At 35.8% G+C, this 23571-nt stretch overlaps 2 protein-coding genes across 4 annotated transcripts; both read left to right on the top strand.

Annotated features, from left to right (window-relative positions):
• Positions 1-257: 257 nt before the first annotated feature.
• On the top strand, positions 258-11098 carry LOC117920133 (bifunctional monothiol glutaredoxin-S16, chloroplastic). Its single transcript, XM_034837493.1, has 2 exons — positions 258-705; positions 10375-11098. Exons 1-2 carry the CDS (start codon positions 316-318, stop codon positions 10876-10878), a joined length of 894 nt encoding a protein of 297 aa, XP_034693384.1. The 5' UTR covers positions 258-315; the 3' UTR covers positions 10879-11098.
• LOC117920131 (phosphoinositide phosphatase SAC8) lies at positions 10933-23287 on the top strand. 3 transcript variants are annotated; one of them, XM_034837492.1, is made up of 20 exons: positions 10933-11015; positions 13191-13265; positions 14330-14457; positions 14591-14682; positions 14829-14886; positions 16460-16516; positions 16724-16757; positions 16945-17025; positions 17123-17229; positions 18888-18974; positions 19072-19149; positions 20790-20854; positions 21162-21260; positions 21376-21475; positions 21617-21725; positions 21830-21902; positions 21994-22087; positions 22200-22286; positions 22819-22885; positions 22970-23287. In XM_034837492.1, exons 3-20 carry the CDS (start codon positions 14401-14403, stop codon positions 23095-23097), a joined length of 1473 nt encoding a protein of 490 aa, XP_034693383.1. In that variant the 5' UTR covers positions 10933-11015; positions 13191-13265; positions 14330-14400; the 3' UTR covers positions 23098-23287. The 3 variants fall into 3 exon arrangements, with proteins under 3 accessions (XP_034693383.1, XP_034693382.1, XP_034693381.1); XM_034837490.1 differs by lacking the exon at positions 10933-11015 and adding an exon at positions 12067-12360; XM_034837491.1 differs by lacking the exons at positions 10933-11015; positions 22819-22885; positions 22970-23287 and adding exons at positions 12063-12360; positions 22464-22812.
• The last annotated feature ends 284 nt before the right edge of the window (positions 23288-23571 follow it).

The following is a 23571-nucleotide window of genomic DNA, read 5'->3' as shown; positions in this document are numbered from 1 at the left end:
AGTGTCACATAAAATGTACTTTAAAATTGTATTTTGAGAAAATTATTTTAGTGTTTAGTTTAAAATTTCATTTTTAAAGATAAATTTAACATGCTTATTATTTGAATATATGTTATTATTATTATTTTAATAAAATATATAAGAGAATTGCACCTAAATTCCATATTTCTAAAAAGGCCCAACAAATAGTTGGGCCGAAGTTGTTTTGGGCTCCACAGGCCCATATAATCCATCTTCATTTCTCCCAAACGATATCGCACCAGGGCGGGTCTCAATTCTCAGTTGAGTCATATCCTAAGCAGTCGCTTCCCTCCAATGGCAACAATCAGTCTATCTTCGATACACACTTCTCCATCCTCTCTTCGCTTATTATCCTCTTATTCTTCCCAAAATACCGCCACTCTCTCCTTCTATTCACACACCAAACCTTCGCTCTCTTTCTCCTCCGTGTCTCTCAAACCTATCACTACAGCTCGGTCTCGACCCCTAACCGTCGTTTCAGCTTTCGGAAAGCTCTCGGAAACTGAGCCGATTCCCCTGCCCCCGGCCCCTGAGGAGATCGCCGGAAAATTTCCGTCGGAGTCCGGCGTATACGCCGTTTATGATCAAAGCGATGTTCTTCAGTTCATAGGCATAACACGGAGCATTGCGGCAAGCGTTCTCGCCCACAGGAAATCGGTGCCAGAGCTGTGCTGCTCCATCAAGGTATGTTCTGAAGTTTTTGCCCTAAACTAGGTTTCTCGCCGTGGAAGTTAAGGTACTGCCTTGCTGTTTGTTTGTAATGACGATAAAGACTTGACGAAAGCGTAGGATTCCATTACTATTATTTATGCAAAAGTGAAATTGAAAATGACACAATTAACATTTGCAGGTGACACACGGTTGAAAAGGTAACCTGAAAATGAGTCATATTTCCAAAATTTTGTGATCGTGTGGATTGTTTTTGAAAAAACGATTTTTGTTTCTGGTACTAAATAAGCTAGTCTTTTGAAATTTTTCTCAAGCACTTTTCGTCACTTCCTTAATCCCATATGCTGATATGCCTTCTAATTTTGTGTAGAATTATGAACATTTGGTCACTGACTGTTGTCGGAGAGCTTGCGCAAAGAAGCATTTTTAGAAATCTAGCATGGTAGAAACACGAGCTAGAATATTTTAAGTCATTCAATCGGAATATTTTTCAGCATATTGTTAAAAGCTAAATTCTTGACCATTATAGTGAGCTTAGTTTTTAACATTTGATGTATTAAAATAGGACACATAGATGTGGCTCCTAACCAATTTTTGGTATTTGTCTATTTGATGATATGGCATGATTTAAAGGAACCTGATGATGTTTGTTTGACTTTTTTGCGCATTTGTATGTTGCATGCCTTATGCGCTATTCATATATTCTATCTTTGCCTACCAAAAAAAATAAGGAGCTCAATGATGTGCTTCTTGCAAATTAAAATTTGAATTTCCTTGATTAAGTTTACACATTGTCGTCATATTTGTCAAACATTTATGATACATAATGCATCTATCATTTGTGTCATGTTGTGTGGCATATGTCTACGGTAAGATATGGTATAATGATCCACAACATATGTAGTATATTAATATTTGGTTGTTTTTTGAAGTTTCAAGAAAAAATTGTTGTAATTTTTTTTCTTAGTAAAATTGTTATGCTATTATTGAAAAGGTACTTTGAGAATAAATTAAGACATTTCAAAACCCTCTTTTGCTTTCACATTCTTCCAATATATATGTGTGTGTGTGCACGTGTGCACATGCGCTCATGTATGCCTAGAATCTAACTGCATTTTATGTGTTGAAGAGTTTTTAAGGATTCTCTCCCATTTTCGTGAGGTCCATGATATCTCTATAAAATCTCAAAAGATATATATTTAAAATTTTTGGTCTCTAGACCCACAATTCATGCAATTATATGGCGATTGTTGAGCATACACAATGTCTCCCTTCTTAAATTATTAGTTCATTAATAGTTAGCAGTAAAGTGGTTGAAATCTAGGAGTTCAGAAAGTTTATTTTTATGAATTTTGTGTCCAACTAGGGCAAGGAAATATCATAGTTGTTAAATATATTTCATTGAACATCATAGCTTCACTTTTTCCATGTGGATGATGTATACGGATGCATGTCTTTACCTCTATGAGCCTTAGAATCTTTCATAAAATTGATTATACTTCTCTATATCTCATTTTTGTAATATCTGATTCATGTATTGTACCCATGTTTTTTATCTATCACTATTATTGTGGAAATATGGGATTATGATTTGTAATTAAGTGCCAAGATTAGAGGGATTGTGTTAGGATATTTTCTATTTTTATGGATGAGAGAATCTCTCCTAATTAGTTATTGTTTCCTTAGAGATAGTGATTGTGCATATTATATGGCTTAGATTAGGAATCCTACTTGTATATATATAGGTCACTTTGTATTCAGTTTTGACACAGAAAAAAGAATATTTTCTTCATGGTATCAGAGCATTCAGATCTGAACCACATATAAAAAAAAAAAAATCATCTTTTTCCATGGAGAGCAGAACGGAAGGATCAAACTCGGAGGTGACGTCCAGACCTGAAGCAGTTCACTCCGGCAGTGCCAGCACCACATACGACATCATTCTTCCCATAACAGGTCATAAATTCAATGGGCAGAATTTTATTCAATGGGCTTAGTCTATTCGGATCTTCATCTGCGGGAAAGGTAAGGAAGAATACCTTACGGGAGCCATTGTTCAGCCGAAGGAAGATGATCCAGGATACCGAACCTGGAAGTTGGAAAATAGTATGGTGATGTCTTGGTTAATTAACTCTATGACCAATGACATAGGAGAAAACTTCATGTATTATGGCACAACAAAGGAGATATGGGATGTAGCTAGAGAGACCTACTCCAACATCGATAATACCTCGGCGATTTTTGAAATCAAGAGTATTCTCCAAGATCTTCAACAAGGAGATTCAACTGTTACCGAATATTTTAATATCCTTACACGGTATTGGCAACAACTCGATATTTATGAAGAATTGGTTTGGAAGTGTCCCGAAGATGGACTCCTATACAAGAAGGTCATTGAAAAGGAACGCATCTACAAATTTTTACTTGGCCTTAATAAGAATTTAGCTGAGGTACGTGGAAGAGTTCTAAGTATTAAGCCATTACCTAGTGTTAGGGAAGTTTTTTCTGAAATTCGTAGAGAGGAAAGCAGACAAAAAGTGATGTTGGGAACCCAAAATTCCCCCAAAAATCTTGAGAACTCAGCCCTAGTTGCACGAGGAACCCAATCCAACAACAACAACCACCAAACGAAGAAGAATTGTCCATGGTGTGACCATGTAGAAAACCTGGACACACGAAAGAGACTTACTGGTATCTACACGGTAAACCTGCCGATTGGAAACCTTCTCGGCCACAGCAAAACAAAGAAGGCCAGGGTTACACCGCTGCAGCCGAAGAAGACACATCTGGCACTATCTCAAATCTTGGTCCGTTTAGCAAAGAGCAATTGGAGGCACTATAGAAAATGTTCCAACAGACTCTTCAATCAACTGGAACAACTATTGGTACCGCATTTGTAGCCCAGAAAGGTATTTTTTCCCATGCCCTAAATGTTAGACAGGAAAATCACACTACCTGGATAGTGGACTCAGGAGCTTCAGATCACATGACTGGGAATCTCATGGTTTTTCATGAATATACTCCTTGCCATAACAATTCCGCTGTTCGAATTGCCGATGGAACCCTTTCTAGGGTATTCGGCACAGGTTCAGTTATTATTTCCAAGGATATTACTCTTCACTCCGTGCTCTATGTTCCGAAATTGGATTGCAACCTATTGTCTATAAGTAGACTAACACAGGATCTTAATTGTGTTACTAAATTCCTTCCTCACATGTGTGAATTTCAGGCCTTGAACTATGGGAAGAGGATTGGCAATGCTGAGGTGCGTGCTGGACTTTACCTTCTGAGAGCTGAGGAAATTTGAAGGCTACCAATGAAGACTGCTTGTGTAGTTTCCAACCCTAGTACCAAGACGGATAGTGTTGTTATGTTATGGCACTACCGATTAGGTCACCCAAACTTTTCCTATCTTGAAAAACTATATCCATCATTATTCAATAAAAATTCCAAAAATTTTCAATGCGAAATATGTCAATTGTCCAAACATACTCTCAACTCCTATTCCATTCAACCATACAAACCATCTCATCCTTTTTCCTTGATTCACAGTGATGTTTGGGGGGCCTCTAGAATCAACAACATTACAGGTTCTAGATGGTTTGTCACCTTTGTTGATGACCACACTCGAGTGACTTGGGTATTCCTTATGAAGAAGAAATCAGAAGTGAGGGAAATATTTGAAAACTTCAACAACATGGTTCAGACGCAATTTCAAGCAAAAATTCAAGTCCTTCGGACAGATAATGCTCAAGAATACTATCACAACATTCTTGGGTCATATCTTCTGGAGAATGACATCGTACATCAAAGCTCGTGCATTGATACTCCACAACAAAATGGAGTTGCAGAAAGGAAAAATAGACATTTGATGGAGGTTGCACGATCCCCATGATAGCTTCAAACGTGCCTAAACAATTATGGGGTGAAACTGTACTCACAGCAACCTACTTGATCAACCAAATGCCTTCTAGGATTCTTCAATTTAAAACCCCGTGTCAAACCCTCCTCGCTGCATATCCATCCGCTCGAATAATCTCGTCTATCCTAGTCAAAGTCTTTGGTTGTACTGCTTTCGTTCACATCCATAAGTCCCAACGTAATAAACTTGATCCGACAGCCACTAAATGCATCTTTCTCGGGTACTCACCAAACCAAAAAGGATACAAGTGCTACTCTCCAACAACCAAGAAATTCTACACTTCCATGGATGTCACTTTCTTCGAAAATCAACCCTTCTACCCCAAAACTGCAATTCAGGGGGAGAACTGGTCCACGGATGAATTCCAATTTTAGGAAACCGAAATCAACATTACTTCTCCTTTGAGTTAATCACTGCCTCCTCAAACAGATAGTACTCTTTCTGTCCCCGAAAACAATTCCTTGGATGTCCCTTCTGTCACACTTGAGTCAACTACACAAGGTAGTAAAGAGGTAATAGTTTATTCTAGAAAAAATTTAAAGGAAAAGCCCGAGAAACCTCCTCAAAAGGAGCCCGAGGACTCCACCTGAGCAGAACCAAGAATTGGACTAAGATCCAAGCAACCCAAACTCACAACCAGGTAACACAATTTATGATCTAGATTCCAATAATGACCTTGATGATCTTGATCAACCCATTGTTTTAAGGAAAGGTGTAAGATCCTGCACTCAGCATCCAATCAGTAATCATGTGTCCTATGGAAAGCTTTCACAGAATTTCCAAGCGTTCATCACTTCTCTTGAAGATGATCGTATCCCATCCAACATCCAAGAAGCACTTCAACAACCTGAATGGAAGATTGCTGTTCAGGAAGAAATACAAGCCTTGGAGAAAAATGGGACATGGGAAATCTTAGAATTACCAGAGGGTAAGAGGCCTGTTGGATGCAAGTGGATATTTATCGTGAAGCACAATCCGGATGGAAGTATAAACAGGTTCAAGGCTCGACTAGTAGCTAAAGGATTTACTCAATCCTATGGCATTGATTATGAAGAAACATTTGCACTAGTAGCAAAGCTCAACTCCATCAGAGTGTTATTGTCAGTTGCAGTAAATTTGGACTGGAATCTGTACCAACTTGATGTCAAAAATGCATTTCTCAACGGAGAACTAGAAGAGGAAGTCTACATGAAGATTCCACCTAGTATGGAAACTCCAGAAAATTCAGGAAAAGTGTGTAAACTGAGAAAGTCCCTATACGGTCTAAAACAGTCACCTAGGGCCTGGTTTGATCGACTGACTAGAGTTGTGAAAAAACATGTGTTCATCCAATGTCTAGTAGATCACACACTGTTTATGAAGCACTCTAAGGAAGGTGAAATGACTCTGTTCATTGTCTATGTTGATGATATTATAATTACCGGAGACGATGAAGAAGGGATAAGGAATCTCAAGAAGCTGCTAGCAAGAGAATTTGAAATCAAAGATCGTGGACAACTCAGATACTTTCTTGGCATGGAAGTTGGCAGAACTAAGGAGGGAATTGTGGTCACGCAAAGGAAGTATGTCCTTGATCTACTTCAGGAGACTGGGATGCTAGGTTGTAAGCCAGTGGACACACCTATGGATCCTATTGGTAAGATTGATAAAGATAATGATAGTCATCCAACTAACAGAGACAGGTACCAAAGGTTAGTAGGAAAGTTGATCTACTTAACTCACACAAGTCCCGATATTTGTTTCGCTGTGAGCATGGTAAGCCGCTACATGAACAATCCCACTGAAAGACACATGAAAGCCGTATATAGAATTTTACAGTACCTTAAAAAGAGCCCGGGTAGAGGACTCTACTTCAAGAAAACCTCAAGTAGGGAAGTTGAGGTATTCACAGATGCTGATTGGGCAGGATCCTTGACAGATCGGAGGTCGACTACTGGGTATTGTTCCTATGTGTGGGGAAACTTGGTGACTTGGAGAAGCAAGAAGCAGTCCGTAGTGGCGAGAAGCAGTGCAGAGGCAGAATTCAGGGCAATGACTCATGGGATATGTGAAGGAATGTGGCTCCAAAGAGTACTCAAGGAACTTGGAATTATATCAAACTCCACTATGACAGTTTTGTGTGATAACAAGGCTACCATAAGTATTGCAAAGAATCCAGTTCAACACGACAGAACCAAGCATGTGCAGATAGACCGTCACTTCATCAAGGAGAAACTTGAAGGGGGAACAATCAGACTTATGTATATTCCTTCAAGTTGTCAAACAACAGACATTCTGACAAAGGCACTTCCAAAGGCCACCTACGAAAACATGAAAAACAAGTTGGGAATGCTAGACATCTACTACCCAACTTGAGGGGGAGTGTGGAAATATGGGATTATGGTTTGTAATTAAGTGCCAAGACTAGAGGGATTGTGTTAGGATATTTTCTATTTTTATGGATGAGAGAATCTCTCCTAATTAGTTATTGTTTCCTTAGAGATAGTGATTGTGCATATTATATGGCTTAGATTAGGAATCCTACTTGTATATATATAGGCCACTTTGTATTCAGTTTTGACACAGAAAAAAGAATATTTTCTTCAATTATGTAAATGTGTCTCACAATAAATGCCTAGATACTCATATGTGGAAAAATGAAAATAGGGTGCACACGTTTAAAGCTATAGCTATTATTGTTGTTCTTGTTGCTCCATTGTGTTTACATAACAATAGAGGCAAAAAAAGTCATCCAGAATGTACTGAGAGAAGGAATGAGAGCCATAACCACAACTTATAGCATGGGATAATTTCAGGTTTTCTTAAAGTGATGTTTCATATTTTCATATCATTCTTTTTATGATGTTGTTGTTTAGTAGCACATTATTTCACAATGATAGATTTCTACCTTCTAATGTTATGTAAAACACAATGGTCATTTGATTTCAGCAGGTTGTCCAAGTGTGTTCTTCTTGAATATCGTATTGTAACAGTGTTTTTCTTAATTACCAAAAGTGATTGGTGCAAGCTTGTAGTGGCCTTGAACTGAAACTGTTCTGTCACCTGTCAACTGCTTCACTAATGACCTTGTAAGGCAATAGTGAATGGTTGGAATAATAGGCATCTAGTGGTTTTCAGTTCGTGTTAATAAAAAATTCTAAAAACTCATATTAAACTTAGGTTCTGTTGTTCAGCATTCTGAAGAATGTTTTATAGTTGATTCGGGAATGCATTATTGCAATATGAATCCTCCACTTTGTACTAGATTTCCATAATTTTTTTAAAATCAAGAATTTGTAATTATGAATGTAACGTGAAACCCATTTTATATCCTATCCTTTTTATTGGGAAAAGTTTGACAGCATTTAATGTCTTAAATGTCTGCCTAATGAAGACATTGATCCTATGATCCCAGTTGACTATTGCGACCACCATGACTACCACAACTGTCAGCGCTATCACCAACCCCATTACCACTCTACCCCCTTCATTACTTGATAAGCCAGCTACCAACATGATTGCAATGATACCATCACCACCACTCATCCCCCATTTTACTGCCACCAGAGCACCACCACATCTAACATGACAGTTGAAGCCTTCAACCATCACTGCCAATTCAAAGTTGCTGCCACCACATTTGTTAATTGTTAATCTGTGGCTACCATTATCATGATACCTCCTCCACTATCATGCCATCTCACAATCGCCATCCCTACTATGCCTGCAACCACTACCACAAATGCCGCCAGGAAACATCTACTGCTTTTGTTGTCATCACCACTCCTTTGTTATACCATCTTTGCTGCCAACATTCCTATCCTAGGTCCCTTCAATCACCACCATGCTAGTTGAAGCCTTCAACCATCACTGCCAATTCAAAGTTGCTGCCACCACATTTGTTAATTGTTAGTCTGTTTCTACCATTATCATGATGCATCCTCCACTATCATGCCGTCTCACAATCGCCATCCCTACTATGCCTGCAACCACTACCACAAACGCCACCAGGAAACATCTACTGCTTTTGTTGTCATCACCACTCCTTTGTTATACCATCTTTGCTGCCAACATTCCTATCCTAGATCCCTTCAATCACCACCATGCTACCACCACCTGTCAATTCCATCACTACGACCATTGCCAAGCAACTATATAAATACGCCCACCATTTTTTTAGATATCTTTATCAACTATCATTTTTGTTACATCATTGATTGTTTAACAAGACAATGAATTATTCCTTGTATCCACCAAACACAATGGTTAGTCTTCTTTCTATTACTAGATAATTCATTTTAAAATTTGATATATATATATATATTTTATCTAAATGCTACCTATTAAGCTATTAATTGACTGAGACGCATAAGTCTGTTAGGTTATAGGCCAATAATGTATATCAAACTACTACCCTGGCTACACGAATTCCTTCTCACCATTTTGCTGTCTAGGATCAATTATATGGTTTCTGAACCTTTAATGTGTTGGAAAGCCATTTAGTGAAAGTGAAGCTTTGCCTTAACACCAGAAGAGATTTGGGAAAAAATAATATCTTGCTTCATTGAGGTGTTTAGTCTTTCCAGCAATTACCAACAAAGTGAAAGAATACAGCTTTTGTTTCATTTTTCCCATGGGGAGTGCTCCATCTTGTTCTAGGAAATATTAAGGAAAATGCTTAATATTGAACTTCTACTTCGACTTTGAAGATTTAAATGTTGCATTTGTAGGCATATTGAATTATGAAACCCAAAATGCTGGATTGGGCTACTAAACAAATTTTTATAGGCTCATGAACAAACCAGAGCTCATTTGGAGTGGTGAGAACCAAACTTGTATGAGATGAATTGAGCTTGGATGAAGCTCAAAATTGATTCAAGTTTGATCTAGTTGAGCAAAGCCAAACTTGAACTACCTGGATTAGCTTAACAAGTGGTGATTAAAAGAATGCGTAGGCATGTGTTCACGATTAGTAAAATGAACCCTGATAGATTACCAAAATATAAGAAATTTGGAATGATGAATGTTCTAGTTAGGGTTCCTTTTTTGGATTTAAGGACATGCATCCATAGAAAGCATCAACCTAATAAAGGAACAAAATATACATAAACTAACTTTAGTAACTACATGTAATCAAATTTAATTGATTTCTAAAATTATGTGCTGATAATTTTATAGTTGTTATGGTGTATTCATGCACACCATAGAATGTTTCCAGATATTGTAGAGAAAATGGCTGAAAATATGGTGACACTGCTGAACTCCCTCTCTTTATGCTTTATTAAAGTGGGTCTGATTTGTGTGCAGATGGCTATTTGTTACAGCCAGGCAGTGGATGTATGTCTTTGTATCTTGTAGTTTCTTTTGTCTAGATCAGCTCTGCATGAGAGTTGGACTTAACCAAGCATGCCCCACTTGAAATTGGAATAAGCTAACCTGGTTCTGAGTCCCGTTACTCCTGTTAAACTGGATGACCCAAGTCAAACAAGCCCTCTGACATAAGACTTTGTTCATCGAAATGTTACACTTGGATTTCTGTAAATATGTTTAGTTGTTTGTTATTCTGGATCAGGGTAAACTTGAATAAAAAATGGTTTACATATGTGCTGAGAGGGAATTGAAAATATTACTTGTTAAATAGCCATTTAATTGTTGTTTGTTTGGTGTCCTAGCTCCTTTGTATACAACATATATACCTTTGCACGCCTTTTTGTTAGGCAGTATTGATATATTCTATCTTTGCCTATAAAAAAGGACCATTTAACTGTTAAAATGGTTTGCAGGTTGCAGTAGTAGATGAACCAGATAGAACAGCTTTAACCCAGGCGTGGAAATCATGGATGGAAGAACACATAGGAGCCACTGGAAAGATCCCACCAGGCAATGAATCAGGGAACACCACATGGGTCCGGCAGCCACCAAAGAAAAAGCCTGATCTCCGGTTGACACCTGGTCGCCACACCCAGCTGACAGTTCCTCTGGAGACACTTATTGATAGGTTGGTTAAGGAGAACAAAGTGGTAGCTTTTATTAAGGGATCAAGAAGTGCCCCACTCTGTGGATTCTCACAGAGAGTAGTTGGGATTCTTGAAAGTGAAGGGGTGGACTATGAGAGCCTGGACGTGCTGGATGAAGAGCACAACTATGGATTAAGGGAGACCCTTAAAAAATATAGTAACTGGCCAACATTCCCTCAAATTTTTGTGAATGGAGAACTGGTTGGAGGGTGTGATATCTTGACTTCCATGCACGAGAAGGGTGAGCTTGTTGGTTTATTCAAGAAGTAGAGGCTTAAGTTATCCTTTTCAGCCCAGGGAATCTCCATATTATATATGGTGATAAGAGTAATGTAAGGGTAATAGACAGAAGGGATGATGAAATTGTATAAAAGAAGGGGCGTGCATGCTTGATTAATTTTACTCAGGTTAGTGAATCATTGCTGCATAATCTCTAAATTTCATCATTTTGAATGATCAGGGAAAAATGCGTCGAGACATCTTTGTTGTATGACTGTTGAAATCTTTCTTCTTTAGCTTTTGCTTTTGCTTTCTAGGAATCAAAATGAGCGTTAAGACTACCAACTTATCCTTCACAATTCTCCACTAGGAAGCTTATAAGCTTAGCCCCGAATTTCATGGAGATTGTGATGTTAGAAACCTCTATGATCGTAAGAAGCCTCTAGTATAAGTTCCTGTGATCTGACAAAGAAAAAGGATGAGGGAGCATGCAGGCATGTTAGGATTGTGTGAACTCACTCGCCAACAACTTCGATGGGAAATGCATGGAGTAAAAGCTTTACAAGTTTCCTTCCACCTCAAGTTTGCATTGATCTCGCTTGTGTCTTCCCCCTTCATATTGCTTTTGAAATAATTATTTTTCCCCAAGTGACCCCACTCACCCATTCTTTGAATAAAGAAAGTCAAGAATTTTTCATTTTTAATCATTATATATAAATATCATTTATTTATTTATTTTTTATCCTCAAATGTTTTTATTTATTTTTTCCGTCTTTTAATCAATTTGATTGATATTGCTATTTTTTTTTTTTAGAAAAAGGAAAACTTGAAAACACTATAACTGAATGCCTCGGGCTAGGTGGCAAAGACCAAGACTGTTACCAACTGAAATTTATGACTCTCACGGTCGTCGGTCTCACCCTCCCCTCCCAGGAAAAGGACGCTTGGCCAGCCTTTTGACCAACCCAGCGATCAGCGTGAGCGCCCTCATAAATTGAGGATAGATTGATAATAGACCATGCCACAAAAGGACAAAAAATGGAACCTAATATAATTTATAAGTAATACCCGACCTTTTTTCACTCTTAAGCCCAATAATTGGAATCTAATTGATTGATAAAGCCCACAATTATTTAAAACTACAAGGCTAAAAACGCAATTATGGAAATTATAGAATAATTAAAATAATTAAAAAGCGCTAAAAAAAAAAAACTGGCAAATGACTCGTGAATGACCGTTCTTTTGAAGTCGACGGCTTGTTTAGACCATTTCCGTTATTTCTTTCTTCAACATTCTTCTTATTCGGACCTATGACCGCGTTTCTATTAGGGTTTTTTTCTCTTTGATTTTTGTTGTTGTTTGAATTCGTGGGATGAGATATGGAGGCTCCGGTGTCTTCGTCCGGTGGATTCAAGCTCTATGACCAGCTGGAATTGCAGGAATTTGAGGACAAGTTTGTGATCAGAGCCGTTGAATCTCCTGACCAAGGCTTCTCCATTGGGCTTCGTGATGGGGACGTCGAGCCGTTTGATGGTTAGGAGTTTTGTATTTTAGTTTCGGTTATGATATTTTGAGTGGTGAGAATTGTCGGAAAAGAAACGGAAGATTTTGACAGTCATTTGAGCTTATTCCAATTATTATTGCTGTTAATATTTTTAAATTTTTGGAATAAGAACTGCCTAAAACGTTTGATCAAATTTTCTTCTTCTATTTTTTTTTTCAAATTTTCTTTCGTTTTCTCGCCAACCAAACGGTGCTTTACTCACATTTTATGCTGCCGTGTCGGAATAATTGTCAAATTTCAGATAAATCAGCATCTGATTATGCATAATGCCTTCTGTATACGTATTTATTTTCAGAGACATCTACGACCTTTTTGGACTGAAAATCTGGGGAAACCTGGGGATTAGTTCAGGCAGATGGTGCCAAAATTTAAATATGATTAATGTTTATTTGCAAATATTTGCGTTTTGAGACATTTAACTAGATAATGTTTCAACCATCCGGTGGGTATCCTTCTTATTTTCCAGCATGATGCACTATTTTAAGTCTCATGGATAATCTCTTGACTAGATAGAGAGTAAATATTTATATACATAAACATTTTTTTAGTTTGGTTGAAAAATGGGTAAAAAAATCTTTAAAATAGCTAGTTCCATGCCACATAAGGTTTCACAAGTTGTTCCCATGCCTAAAAACTTGCCTGATTTTTCTTGTTTAATGTTAAAATATAATTAGGAGTCTATTGAAAAATTAATGCTTCATTGGTTCAATGCGTGGTTAGAATAGAATTAAAAGGCTATTAAAGAATCAGTACTTTGTTGGCTTCAGTGTGTTGACTGGTTCATCATGAATTGTGGCAGGTGACCCTTGTTTTGGAAGTCCTTCCAAAGTTTCAACAATTTATGGGGTGGTTGGAACAATTAGATTGCTTGCAGGTATATGCACTATATGAATTTATTAAGCAGTGAGCACACAAATTTTTATGTCCGCATGGGTGTGTGCATGTGCATATGATATGCATAAGTGTGTGGATGTGATTGTGGATGGATGTGAGACTCCATGAGTGCACGGGCATATTTGTCTGTGTCTATGTCTGTGTCTATGTCTGTGCCTGTGCCTGTGCCTGTGCCTGTGCATTCCTGTTTGCAGTTTATGAGTTCTAGCCATTGGAAAGTGAGTTTCTGGCTTCCTTGTAATGTCATAATAATGCTGTAGAATCCTGCCCTTATCGATATAACCTTCAGAATAGCACTCTGTTGATTGGTCCTGTGCTACTGGTCTTTTTTGTTAGTTATAATAAAACCCTTGAAATAGTGTTAGGAGGCAAGGCAACAGGATGGCTACTCATAGATGAAAAAAAGACATGTGAGTGATGACCTTCTTGATACAGTTACGAAAGGTTTTGAATTGAGTTTTAATACCTCTATGTTAATGATTAAAACTCAAACGCTGTTAGGATTGTCTCTTTCTTATGTTTCATGTATTCTTTGTGCCTAACCATGATCTATGGTTTTGCTAGGTCTTTTCATTGTTCTAGCCTCTCTTGTTAGTCTCTCGATCTTCTACATATCTAAAGCATTTTTTTTTTTCTATTTTTCATCAATATTTTCTATTATTTATGAAAAAAATTTCAAGGGCAATTGCTAGTGGTATGGTCATGAAGATTGAAATAGTAGCATTAGAGGCAAAAGTGAGGCCAAGAAATATGGGAAGTTGAACAAGGATTTTTTTCCACCAAAGCTCTATGTGGTGCTTTGTTTCTTGGCAAGTGTAGTTGCATCAAAGCTTTTAGATGCTTTGTTAATTCTCCCTGGTCAGGAGCATAACAAGCTTAGTATAAATTCAAAGGCATAATATAATGGACAACTCTCATAAATAATAATTGTTATTTGTCATTATTATTACTATATAATAGGCAAAAAAGTGATAAATCTTACTTTTATGATTGTGTTAGTGTTGAAATGAGGCTCCATTTCTTATTACTTTTATTTTGACTCAGGAACATATTTTCTTGTAATAACTTCTCGGAAGGAAGTTGGAAGTTACCTTGGTTTCCCTGTTTTTCGAGTGATGTCTATGAAGTTCCTGTCCTGCAATGATGCTTTGAGATTTTCAACTTCTGAAGAAGTACGTTTTACTTCTTTTACCCTGTGTAAAGTTTTTTGTAGGTATCAATTGACATTGTTTGAAAATTGATTTCTGCATTAAACCTGTTGAAGTTGTTTTTGTTGTTGTCCTTTTTTTTATCTTATTTTTTCAGAAAAGGGATGAGGCTTACTTTATGACTCTGCTGAAAACAGTGGAGTCAACTGTGGGGCTGTACTATTCATATGAAACTGATATAACATTGAAGTAAATTCTTTTAACCATGCAGTTTTCTCTTTAAGTAGATTGTCTCCTCTAGCATAATGGTCTCTTCTTATTTTTGGTTATCTTCAAATTTTGCTTTATGTGAAGTCAAACCTTATGTTTTTAAGATCTTTTGTCTTGTTTACCAGTTTGCAAAGAAGATGCAAATTAGCAGAAGGGTGGACAAGTAAACCAACCTGGAAGCAGGTTTGTCCTCATATTAGGCTTCTTAGACAAGTTCTTATTGTGAAATAATTCATACCTGATGCATTTGACAAATCTTGTGGATGTGGATTCCAACTTTGGCGTTGTATTTGCACGATCAAATACATTCCAAGCCAGGAATGTATTTCTTTGACAAATTTTGCTTGTGTAACTTTTGTAAGCTTCAGAGGTTGTTTATGAAGATACACAATGATATTTGGGGGCTCTGTTTCATTTTAATTAGCTACTTTTTCACACTGTGATATCTTTTTGCAAATGATAGCATTGCTCTTGAATTTCTAGGTTATTTGTGCATATTTTGCTCATATAATCACACACCATTGATAAGAGATCGTGAAAATCTGCCTTATTTTATTTATATGAATTCAAGTATGTGTGTTTGGTTCTGGTGCATGTCTTGGTATGAGATTTATCTAGTCCCAAAATCATAAGGAATGGAGAAAGTGAATTAGTATAGTATCCAAAATTTCTTAATCTCTAACATAGCTTGGTATTGGTAGGTTCTATTAACATAACTTGATAAATATTGGTACTTTGCTCAATCTGAAATATCCATGTAATGAAGGAACAAGTTCAGAAGATGTTGAAGGGAACTTCTGATGAAGTAAAGATTTCATCCTCTATTCCTTTGTCAATCACTCCTGTTTGGTGCATATCGAATACTGGGTCTGTTGGCTGTAGTCTGTATAGATCCATGGTTGGGAGTCTTGGCTGTAGTCCGTGTGGATCCATGGTTGCCTTGTCTAATGCTGGTACTCCACACAGTTTAAATGTCATGTAGTGTAGGTTTAACATGTGTACTTTCACCATGCATGCTTGGAAACCCATGATAGTGTACTTTGCAATTCTATGTTTTAAACTGTTGTGTTATTTGTGGTTCCTAGAAATTTTGAGGGAAAGAAAATAAAAGAGAAAAGATATGAGAAAAAAAGGTAAGGACAATTAATAACATTTTTCTCTTGTTTGGTTGTCAATGGAAAAGATTATGGAAAGAAAATTAAATTATTGAGTAATGCCTTTTTTGCCACATTTTCTCGAGGAAAATGAGGAGGATTTTTCTTTGTAGCATTTTCCCTTCTCTTTTCCTTAGTATTTTTTTCCTTTGCCTTTTTCCATGGTATCCAAAATAAGAAAATTATTTTCTTGAACATTTTTTTCCTTTTCTTAGTACTTTCTAGGAACCAAATATAGCCTTATAATCTAGAGTTGAGAAGCAAAAAGGAACGCTGATGCCTTCTAAATTGTCGATTCAAAGAAAACAGGTGGCATGCTTCATCATCTGCATGCTACTCAAATTTTCTTGTCCAAGAGGATGAAAGAATTTATTTTGTGGCATGCTATTCTTTTTATTGTGCACAAGTGAAGCCCCTTCCCATCACCAAACACTTGCTTGAAAGAATCAGCATCTGCAAGCTGAAATATTTAGTGTTCGTTAAAAATTTTATTCACTGCTATATCATCCCTGTCAAGCTTTATTTGGTTTGCATGTATATCATCTATGTTAGATATGATCTGCTGAAAGTTTTAAGCTTCTGATTTTCCATCTTTATTTCAGGCTGACCCTCGATTTGTTTGGAACAGAAATATTATGGAGGAGCTTATTGAGTGTAAGGTTAGATATCTGTTCTGTCTAGATTAGGATGTTCTTTGCTTGTCACTTTCAGAGTATTTTTCTAGTTTTCAGAAGAAAAGCTTGTTTTGATTTTTGCTGAGTGGAAAAAAAATTCTAAGGTCTAAACCAACATTACAAAGTTGGATGTTTGACTATGATTGCATTAAGATTTTCCCCCCCTAACATGTTATCTATTTTCTGTTACAGCTTGATCGGTTCATCATTCCTCTATTACAAGGAAATATCCTGAAGCTTTTCATGCCTTGTGCTTTTTTATTTACATATCTCTGCGTATGCATGTGTGCACAGGCACATGCTCATGTATGTGTCTGCATGTATACACATCAAATGCAATGAAGTAAATTAGTTTCTGATACTTGTCTTCCAACAAACATTAAGTACAGTATTTTCATTTAACCAAAGCTTAAGCTTTCAAACTGCACAGTTGAAGCTAAAGAAGTCACCTGCCACTATTACATTAATTTCAAGGAGGTGTACGCGGCGTCTAGGTACAATGATGTGAAGATGATTGGGCTTTATTTTCTACATTACCATATCCTATAACTTTTGAATATATGCTTTAAATATGGTAATGTGGTGATTAAGGGACAAGAATGTGGAGAAGAGGAGCTAACCTTGAAGGAGACACTGCTAATTTCATTGAAACTGAGCAATTGCTGGAGTTTGAAGGTTTTAAGACTTCGTTTTTGCAGGTATTCTATCATACCAGGGGGAGCTTACATGATATGCATGCTTGTATCTTTTTATCTCCAAAATTATCTATTGTTCAGTGGCTCCCACTGTCTTCCTTGCCCAAATGGTGGCGGTAGTATATCTCTTTAAGACTCCTATAAAAAAGGTTTATCTATTTAGGAGTGCTATAAAAAAAGTATCTCTCTAGCTTGATTTTTACTTTTCCTTTTCCTTTTCCTTTCTCATATCCAAACAGTTCATAGTTGTGTTTCCTTGGAAATTTAATGCATGTTAGCTTCAGATGGAGAAAATCCTATGTACCTCTGCTTCTGTTTTGTGGATTCAGCTTCTGATTATACTCTCACAGAGACTTTTTTCAGTTGTTTCAATAGATAAACATCCTTTCAATTAATAAATATAAACTTGTGTTTAAATTTTGTGCTTCTTAGTAAAATCAATAATAATGTAATTAGACAAGAAGTTCCAAGTTTTATAGTTCTGTTACAGTCAATGAAGAAGGAGCTCTTTTGTTTACCTTCTTATGCTTAGAATTGGGAAAAAATGAAGAAAAGAATGGTTTTACAACTTCTCTTGGATAAGGAATACTCCAGTACAAAGTAGTGTAGGGAACGGGTATAAGCATTTGGGCTATCTTCTTTTCCTATCTAGGGGCAGCATTGACTCTCAACATGCTGGTCTTCCTCTTGCCAGGAAATGTAGCCATCAAGCTAAGAAAGCTTAATATTCAAAGGAGAAAACTTTCCTTAGCGATGATGGACACTTGGGACAGAAATTGTATGTCTGGAAGTCGATAAATACTCATTCCATCTGCTTGTCCCATTTCTCAATTGATATGTTTATCTTGAATTCACCTTTCTGTTCAAATCTGATTCCTAAATGGACCCCTGTAGTATAGTGTGTGTCACCTGCTAAAATCACTAGTTCTACAGATGTCATTTTTCCTTGAAACATTCTTCATCAATGTGTATATCTGATAATTACACATTGTTCGATCATACTAATCTCTGAAAGATTGTAATCTTGGAAATGACAATGATAATTACATCTTTACCACAGCTCCCAAATCTTGTTCGCTTGTGGTAAGTCAAATAGATAAATTATGGATTAACATCCAGCAGCATTGCACAGTGCGAAGAAGTAAATTGATTGAATGTTGCACACTTGCAAATATGCTTGGACACAGTAATTGTGCATTTTTGTTCTTGTTTTTCAAAGAGGACATATCTGTATGGTCATACTTATTTTTTCTTGGGACTAAATTTTTTCCTTTTAATGATAAGGATACTGGTTTATCTATGAAGTGCTCAAGCTTTCCTTTTAACTGAAATATTGTGGCTTTATTTGTATGTACTAGCTCTATGTGGCACTTATTTTGTTTGTTGTACAACTAAGGATACTAATAGCAAATTTAATTGTTTCTTTAATATTCACTAGCTTTAATCAATGAATTTTGGAAAAGGTATCAGGGATAAACTGGTCATGCCCTGTTTGGTGTATCGGATTACTTGTAATCATTTTGTGTATAGATATATTGTAATTTGTGAGTTCTAACTAGGCAATTTAATTTAATTTAAGCCTATATTCATCTCTCATTTGTTAATGCAAGACAATAAATATGTTTCAATGCATGACAAGTACTGTCTTATCTATTTCCCAGGTTCGAGGTTCAATTCCACTCCTCTGGGAGCAAATTGTTGATTTGAGCTACAAGCCACGACTTAGAATCATCAATCATGAGCAAACTGTATGCTTTTATTCCAAGATGTAGTTTTCTATGGTTTGAGTTTGAGTTGCACAATTTGAGCATCTATTAATGTTTGTGTTTGGTCCTCTGTATCCAGTCAGAAGTTGTTGAGCGTCATTTTCATGATCTTTCACAAAGATATGGAGAGGTTATAGCTGTGGACCTAACTGATAAAGTAAGAGTTTCTTCTCTGCTTTCTTTCACTCTGTAGCATAAGCCTGGCATATGATATTCATATCTTTTCTATTGGCTGTTTGAGAAGATGAGATCTAGCCAGCTGCATGTAGAATGAGATATGTTTCCTAAAAAATCTGTTTGGCGAGTACAAGATTTACTGTATTGTGGTTCAAAGATTTGAAGAATCGTAGACCTCTTTTTTTTTTGTCCTTTTTGATTTCATAAACATATCCTTGAATTGGTTTCCACTTAGGGCGTGTTTGGTACACGGGAATAGGGAGTGGGAATAGACATCTCATTCCTTTTCTCCCTTATTCCTATGTTTGGATAAATGTTAAGAAGGCGGAAATGAAATAAAAAATTATTCCGGCAGAAATCAAATCCAACTTATGAGTCGGATTTGCATTCATTAAAAGTAAGTGGTATTCTGATTCATTAAACCTATTTGATAATATAAAATAACCTAAATTACTATTTTACCCTCTTATCTTGTTCTTCAAACCTGATGTTTATCTTCTTTGTAAAGGTAGAGATCCATTCATCATCCACTTCTTATCTTCTTTGCAAAGCTAGAGACCCACTCATCATCCAATTCTCTGCAACAAGTGATTCTTCCAAATTGAATCAATTAAACCTTCCACGATATTTAAAAAAAAAATCAATTTCTAATTTATAGGGTTTTGGATGTTCATTTTGATTGTTGGATCTAGGATTCGTCATTGTTTGCTGCAACTAGGTTCTGAAAAGTCCCTTCTACATCTTCGATCAGGTTTACTTTATTTTCTCTTTCTTCTTCTACTTCTTTATATGTGTTTCTTCTTCTCTATAAATTGATTAATTTATGTTTGGAATCTTTGATGTTTCTTTTTTTGCATGACAAATTATTTAAAATTTTGATAAAAAAAATGAATATTTAAAATTTTTTAAGGTTATGGATTTTATCGGATATGATACTTGTTGAAAATTAGAATAAATTTGAATTCTTTTATTTCCTCTTTTGAAAATAGGAAAAACATTTGCTAGCTTTGAGAATTTAAATATTATAATAAATAATTTTTTTTTGAAAAATATAATTTTATAACTACTTAAGCATGACAAATTATTCAAATTTTTAATAAAAATAATAATTGAATATTTGTGCATTAGGGTTATACAATTTTTTATGGTTAATTTTTTATTTATTGAGTATATATATATTTTTTAGTCTTATTATTTAATAACAAAAAACCTCTCAAATTTTATTTTTTAAAAATAAAAGTAAAAATAAAAAAATATTTTAAATTATATGTAAGGATATTATTGTAAATTTATTTCTTTTTCATTTACATTCCTATTATTATCAAACATTGGAATGAAAACAAATAATCATTCCAATCTTGCATTCCTAAGTTCATTCAAATGCTAAAAATGGAATCATCAAATTCATTCCATTCCACTAAGAAATAGGAAAGGAAACAAAATATTATTTCCATTCCCTATTCTGACATACCAAACACCCCCTTAAATCACTTGACAGCCATTTTATGGAATTTCCCAGCATCCCCTTTATGTATTGTTGATTCTTTTATGCTTGGCTAATATTGTTTATACTTTTCCATATATTGGAGTAATTCTTTTTTGTTTGTTTTACCATTGCAGCATGGTGACGAAGGTGAACTAAGTAAAGCATATGCCGATGAAATGCAAAAGCTGCCAAATATGAGGTGACTTTCTTGATTACACCTTTATATGCATTTTTTTGTGTTAAAATTTTAACATATGATGACTCTGAACAAGTGCGCAAAGTGGTTATTAGTTGTAAAATTTTGTAGGACATGGCTTGTATGATATTGACCCACAATCTAAATGATTGTATTATATTTCATTTCAGCAATAACTTGCCATCTGATTAAGGGATAGTGCTTTGAACTTTGGTTCTAAATGTCTTTTGATTTAAAACAGGAACTCAGGTGTTGTTTAGAACAATTTAATTTGTCCATAACTTCACAAGTTGTTTGTAATTTATTGCAGATATATTTCATTTGATTTTCATCAGAATTGTGGTGGCTCGAACTTTGATAACCTACAAATTCTCTATGATCAAGTCTCAGACGAATTTGATAACCAAGGGTAAAAAAGTAGATGGAATAATATATTTGAACTTTTATTGAATAAGTATGCCACAATCCAGGTATGCTGTTTATCCATGATTCTGTTTTTAATCATTACTATTCCAGCTGAGCAGATACTTCTTAGTAGACGCAGAAGGAGAGATGTTGGAGGAGCAGAAAGGAATTATTAGATCTAACTGCATTGATTGTCTTGATCGAACGAACGTAACCCAGGTTTGAAGAAAATGTACCTAGTGTAGCTGTGTGTGCTTAGTGCACCGCAGATACTAATATGCTGTTTCCTTATTTCATTGTTGAGATGTGAGATATACTTTGTTTGAAATCTATGTTTCTCTGCATTTTCTTTTGCTGCAGAATTACTTTGCTCAGAAATCTTTAAACGCACAACTGCAAAGGATTGGAGTACTTTCTTCTACTGAGTGCATTGCTATGTTTGGTGAAGACTATGAAATATTTAAAACTTGTATGGACTTTTTCATACTGTTGGTTCTATCTTCTCTTGTTTGAAGTTGCTCATGTAATTATGTTTTCCATTTCTCACTGTAAGTTTCATGTCATTTCTGGTAGTGTGGGTTGAGCAAGGTGATGAGATAAGCCTCGAATATTCTGGGACGCATGCCCTAAAACGGGATCTGGTCAAGTAAATCTCATCTGAAATTATGATTCCAAGGGATAATGTCTACATACATGTGTACCTCATTATAATGCAATTTGGATTGATAATACTGCAGATATGGCAAACAGACTATGTCAGGACTCATTAAAGATGGGATGAGTGCTATATCAAGATATTATTTAAACAATTTCCAAGATGGGATTCGACAGGCAAGCTGTCTAATAATATTTCTTTGCTATTATTTACTTGCTCATTTGAATGAAAGTGAACCAGAGTGAAATTTGTGCTAACGAATTGCTTGTAAATTTCATGGTTTTTCAGGATGCAATTGATCTGATAAGTGGCCGCTATACTGTCAACAGAAACAGTCCTTCCCCATTCCAGCTAAATGGATTCGAATCATTCTCTGTAAGCAATATCAATGCCTATCTATAGATATCCATTTCATGAGATTTCTAGTCCTTGCAACATCCCTTAAACAAAAAAATGTGTAGTGAAATTGATGCCAATTACAGTCAAACAACAAGAAATGTTCTTTTTTTCTCATTCTAATAGATCCTATGATTCTTTTCTATGGCCATAAAGAGTTGGAGTTCAGGAAAATCTGGGGTAACATTAAATAATGGTCCATTTATCAGTCAGGAGGGTGGAATTGAAAAGGTACTTTGAGGGTTCTTATTGGAAATGGTTTTGATAGAGTCCTGGTGTTTTCCATTGCATCGTCTCTGAAAAATGAATCAAAAAGCTGCCCCAGAATTTTACCCTACAGAAAAGGTTCATCTTCAGCCAATGCCAGCTTGGTTGGCGTATTTGGATTTAGTTTTCACAGTTGGCAAGTCAGACCAGTCCATCTCAGTTTTTGATGGCTAAACTGGAAAGTTTGTGACATTCTTCAACGATCTCTAATCATATTGTTAACAGAGAAATTGAATATTTGCAGTATCTTCCAATAGCATCGGCTTTGCTTATAGGAGGTTTGACACTTACATCTTTCACTCTGAACCAAGGTATGTACTGCTTCTATAACTCTTTTATTCCAACAATAATGGCTCCTTAACCTTATATTCAAACAAATATTTGTTTATTCTCAGCGGGGCGAAATATGCAGCGTTGTGTTTCTACTGTATTCTGGGCTGGTTTGACTGCTGGAGTGACGGCTGTGGTTAAAATTAATGGAAGACAGTTCTGTTCTAGGCCCCGCTTGTGTCGCCTTCTATAGATCACAGCACCCTGTTCATACACGACCATTTTGAGATTTTTTGACTGACTGTACAAAAATTTTAGTAAAATGAATTCGTTCCAACAACTTGTATATGAGAAATGACGTATAATATCTTTTGTTTTGCAAGCGTGTTTCGTATTTATTGTACGATCAGAGGGTAATAGAAGTTAAAAGACAACCTTCGTCATCTTTCAATATCCAAAACTCATTCCTCGTACTTTTCCTCTTCTTTTCGAAAACTGTGTTTTGATGGGTAAAAAAAAAAAAAAAAATCGTAACATAAGAATCCAAATTTATAAAATATAAATTTTAAATAGGTATCTAATTTAAACAAATATATATTCTAAATTTTTTTTCCTGTATGAGTTTTGTTCATGATTGATTGAGAGTATATATAAAAATATTAGTTTTGATAGATATATTGAAAAATATCATCCGTGGATGCTTTAATATAAAATATTAATATAATAA

Source organism: Vitis riparia, chromosome 8, assembly GCF_004353265.1.
Source record: "Vitis riparia cultivar Riparia Gloire de Montpellier isolate 1030 chromosome 8, EGFV_Vit.rip_1.0, whole genome shotgun sequence".
NCBI lineage: Eukaryota > Viridiplantae > Streptophyta > Magnoliopsida > Vitales > Vitaceae > Vitis > Vitis riparia.
Note: the sequence above shows the minus strand (reverse complement) of the source record. Positions and strands in the feature narration are given on the sequence as shown.

Bases quoted from the DNA above. Each gene is read 5' to 3' on its own strand.
- LOC117920131 (XM_034837490.1), top strand. From the start codon at position 12,207: ATGGAGGCTCCGGTGTCTTCGTCCGGTGGATTCAAGCTCTATGACCAG. The intron at 18,975-19,071 runs GTATGCTTTTAT...CTCTGTATCCAG, and splicing joins TCATCAATCATGAGCAAACT to TCAGAAGTTGTTGAGCGTCA. The intron at 19,150-20,789 runs GTAAGAGTTTCT...TTACCATTGCAG, and splicing joins CTGTGGACCTAACTGATAAA to CATGGTGACGAAGGTGAACT.
- LOC117920133 (XM_034837493.1), top strand. From the start codon at position 316: ATGGCAACAATCAGTCTATCTTCGATACACACTTCTCCATCCTCTCTT. The intron at 706-10,374 runs GTATGTTCTGAA...AATGGTTTGCAG, and splicing joins AGCTGTGCTGCTCCATCAAG to GTTGCAGTAGTAGATGAACC.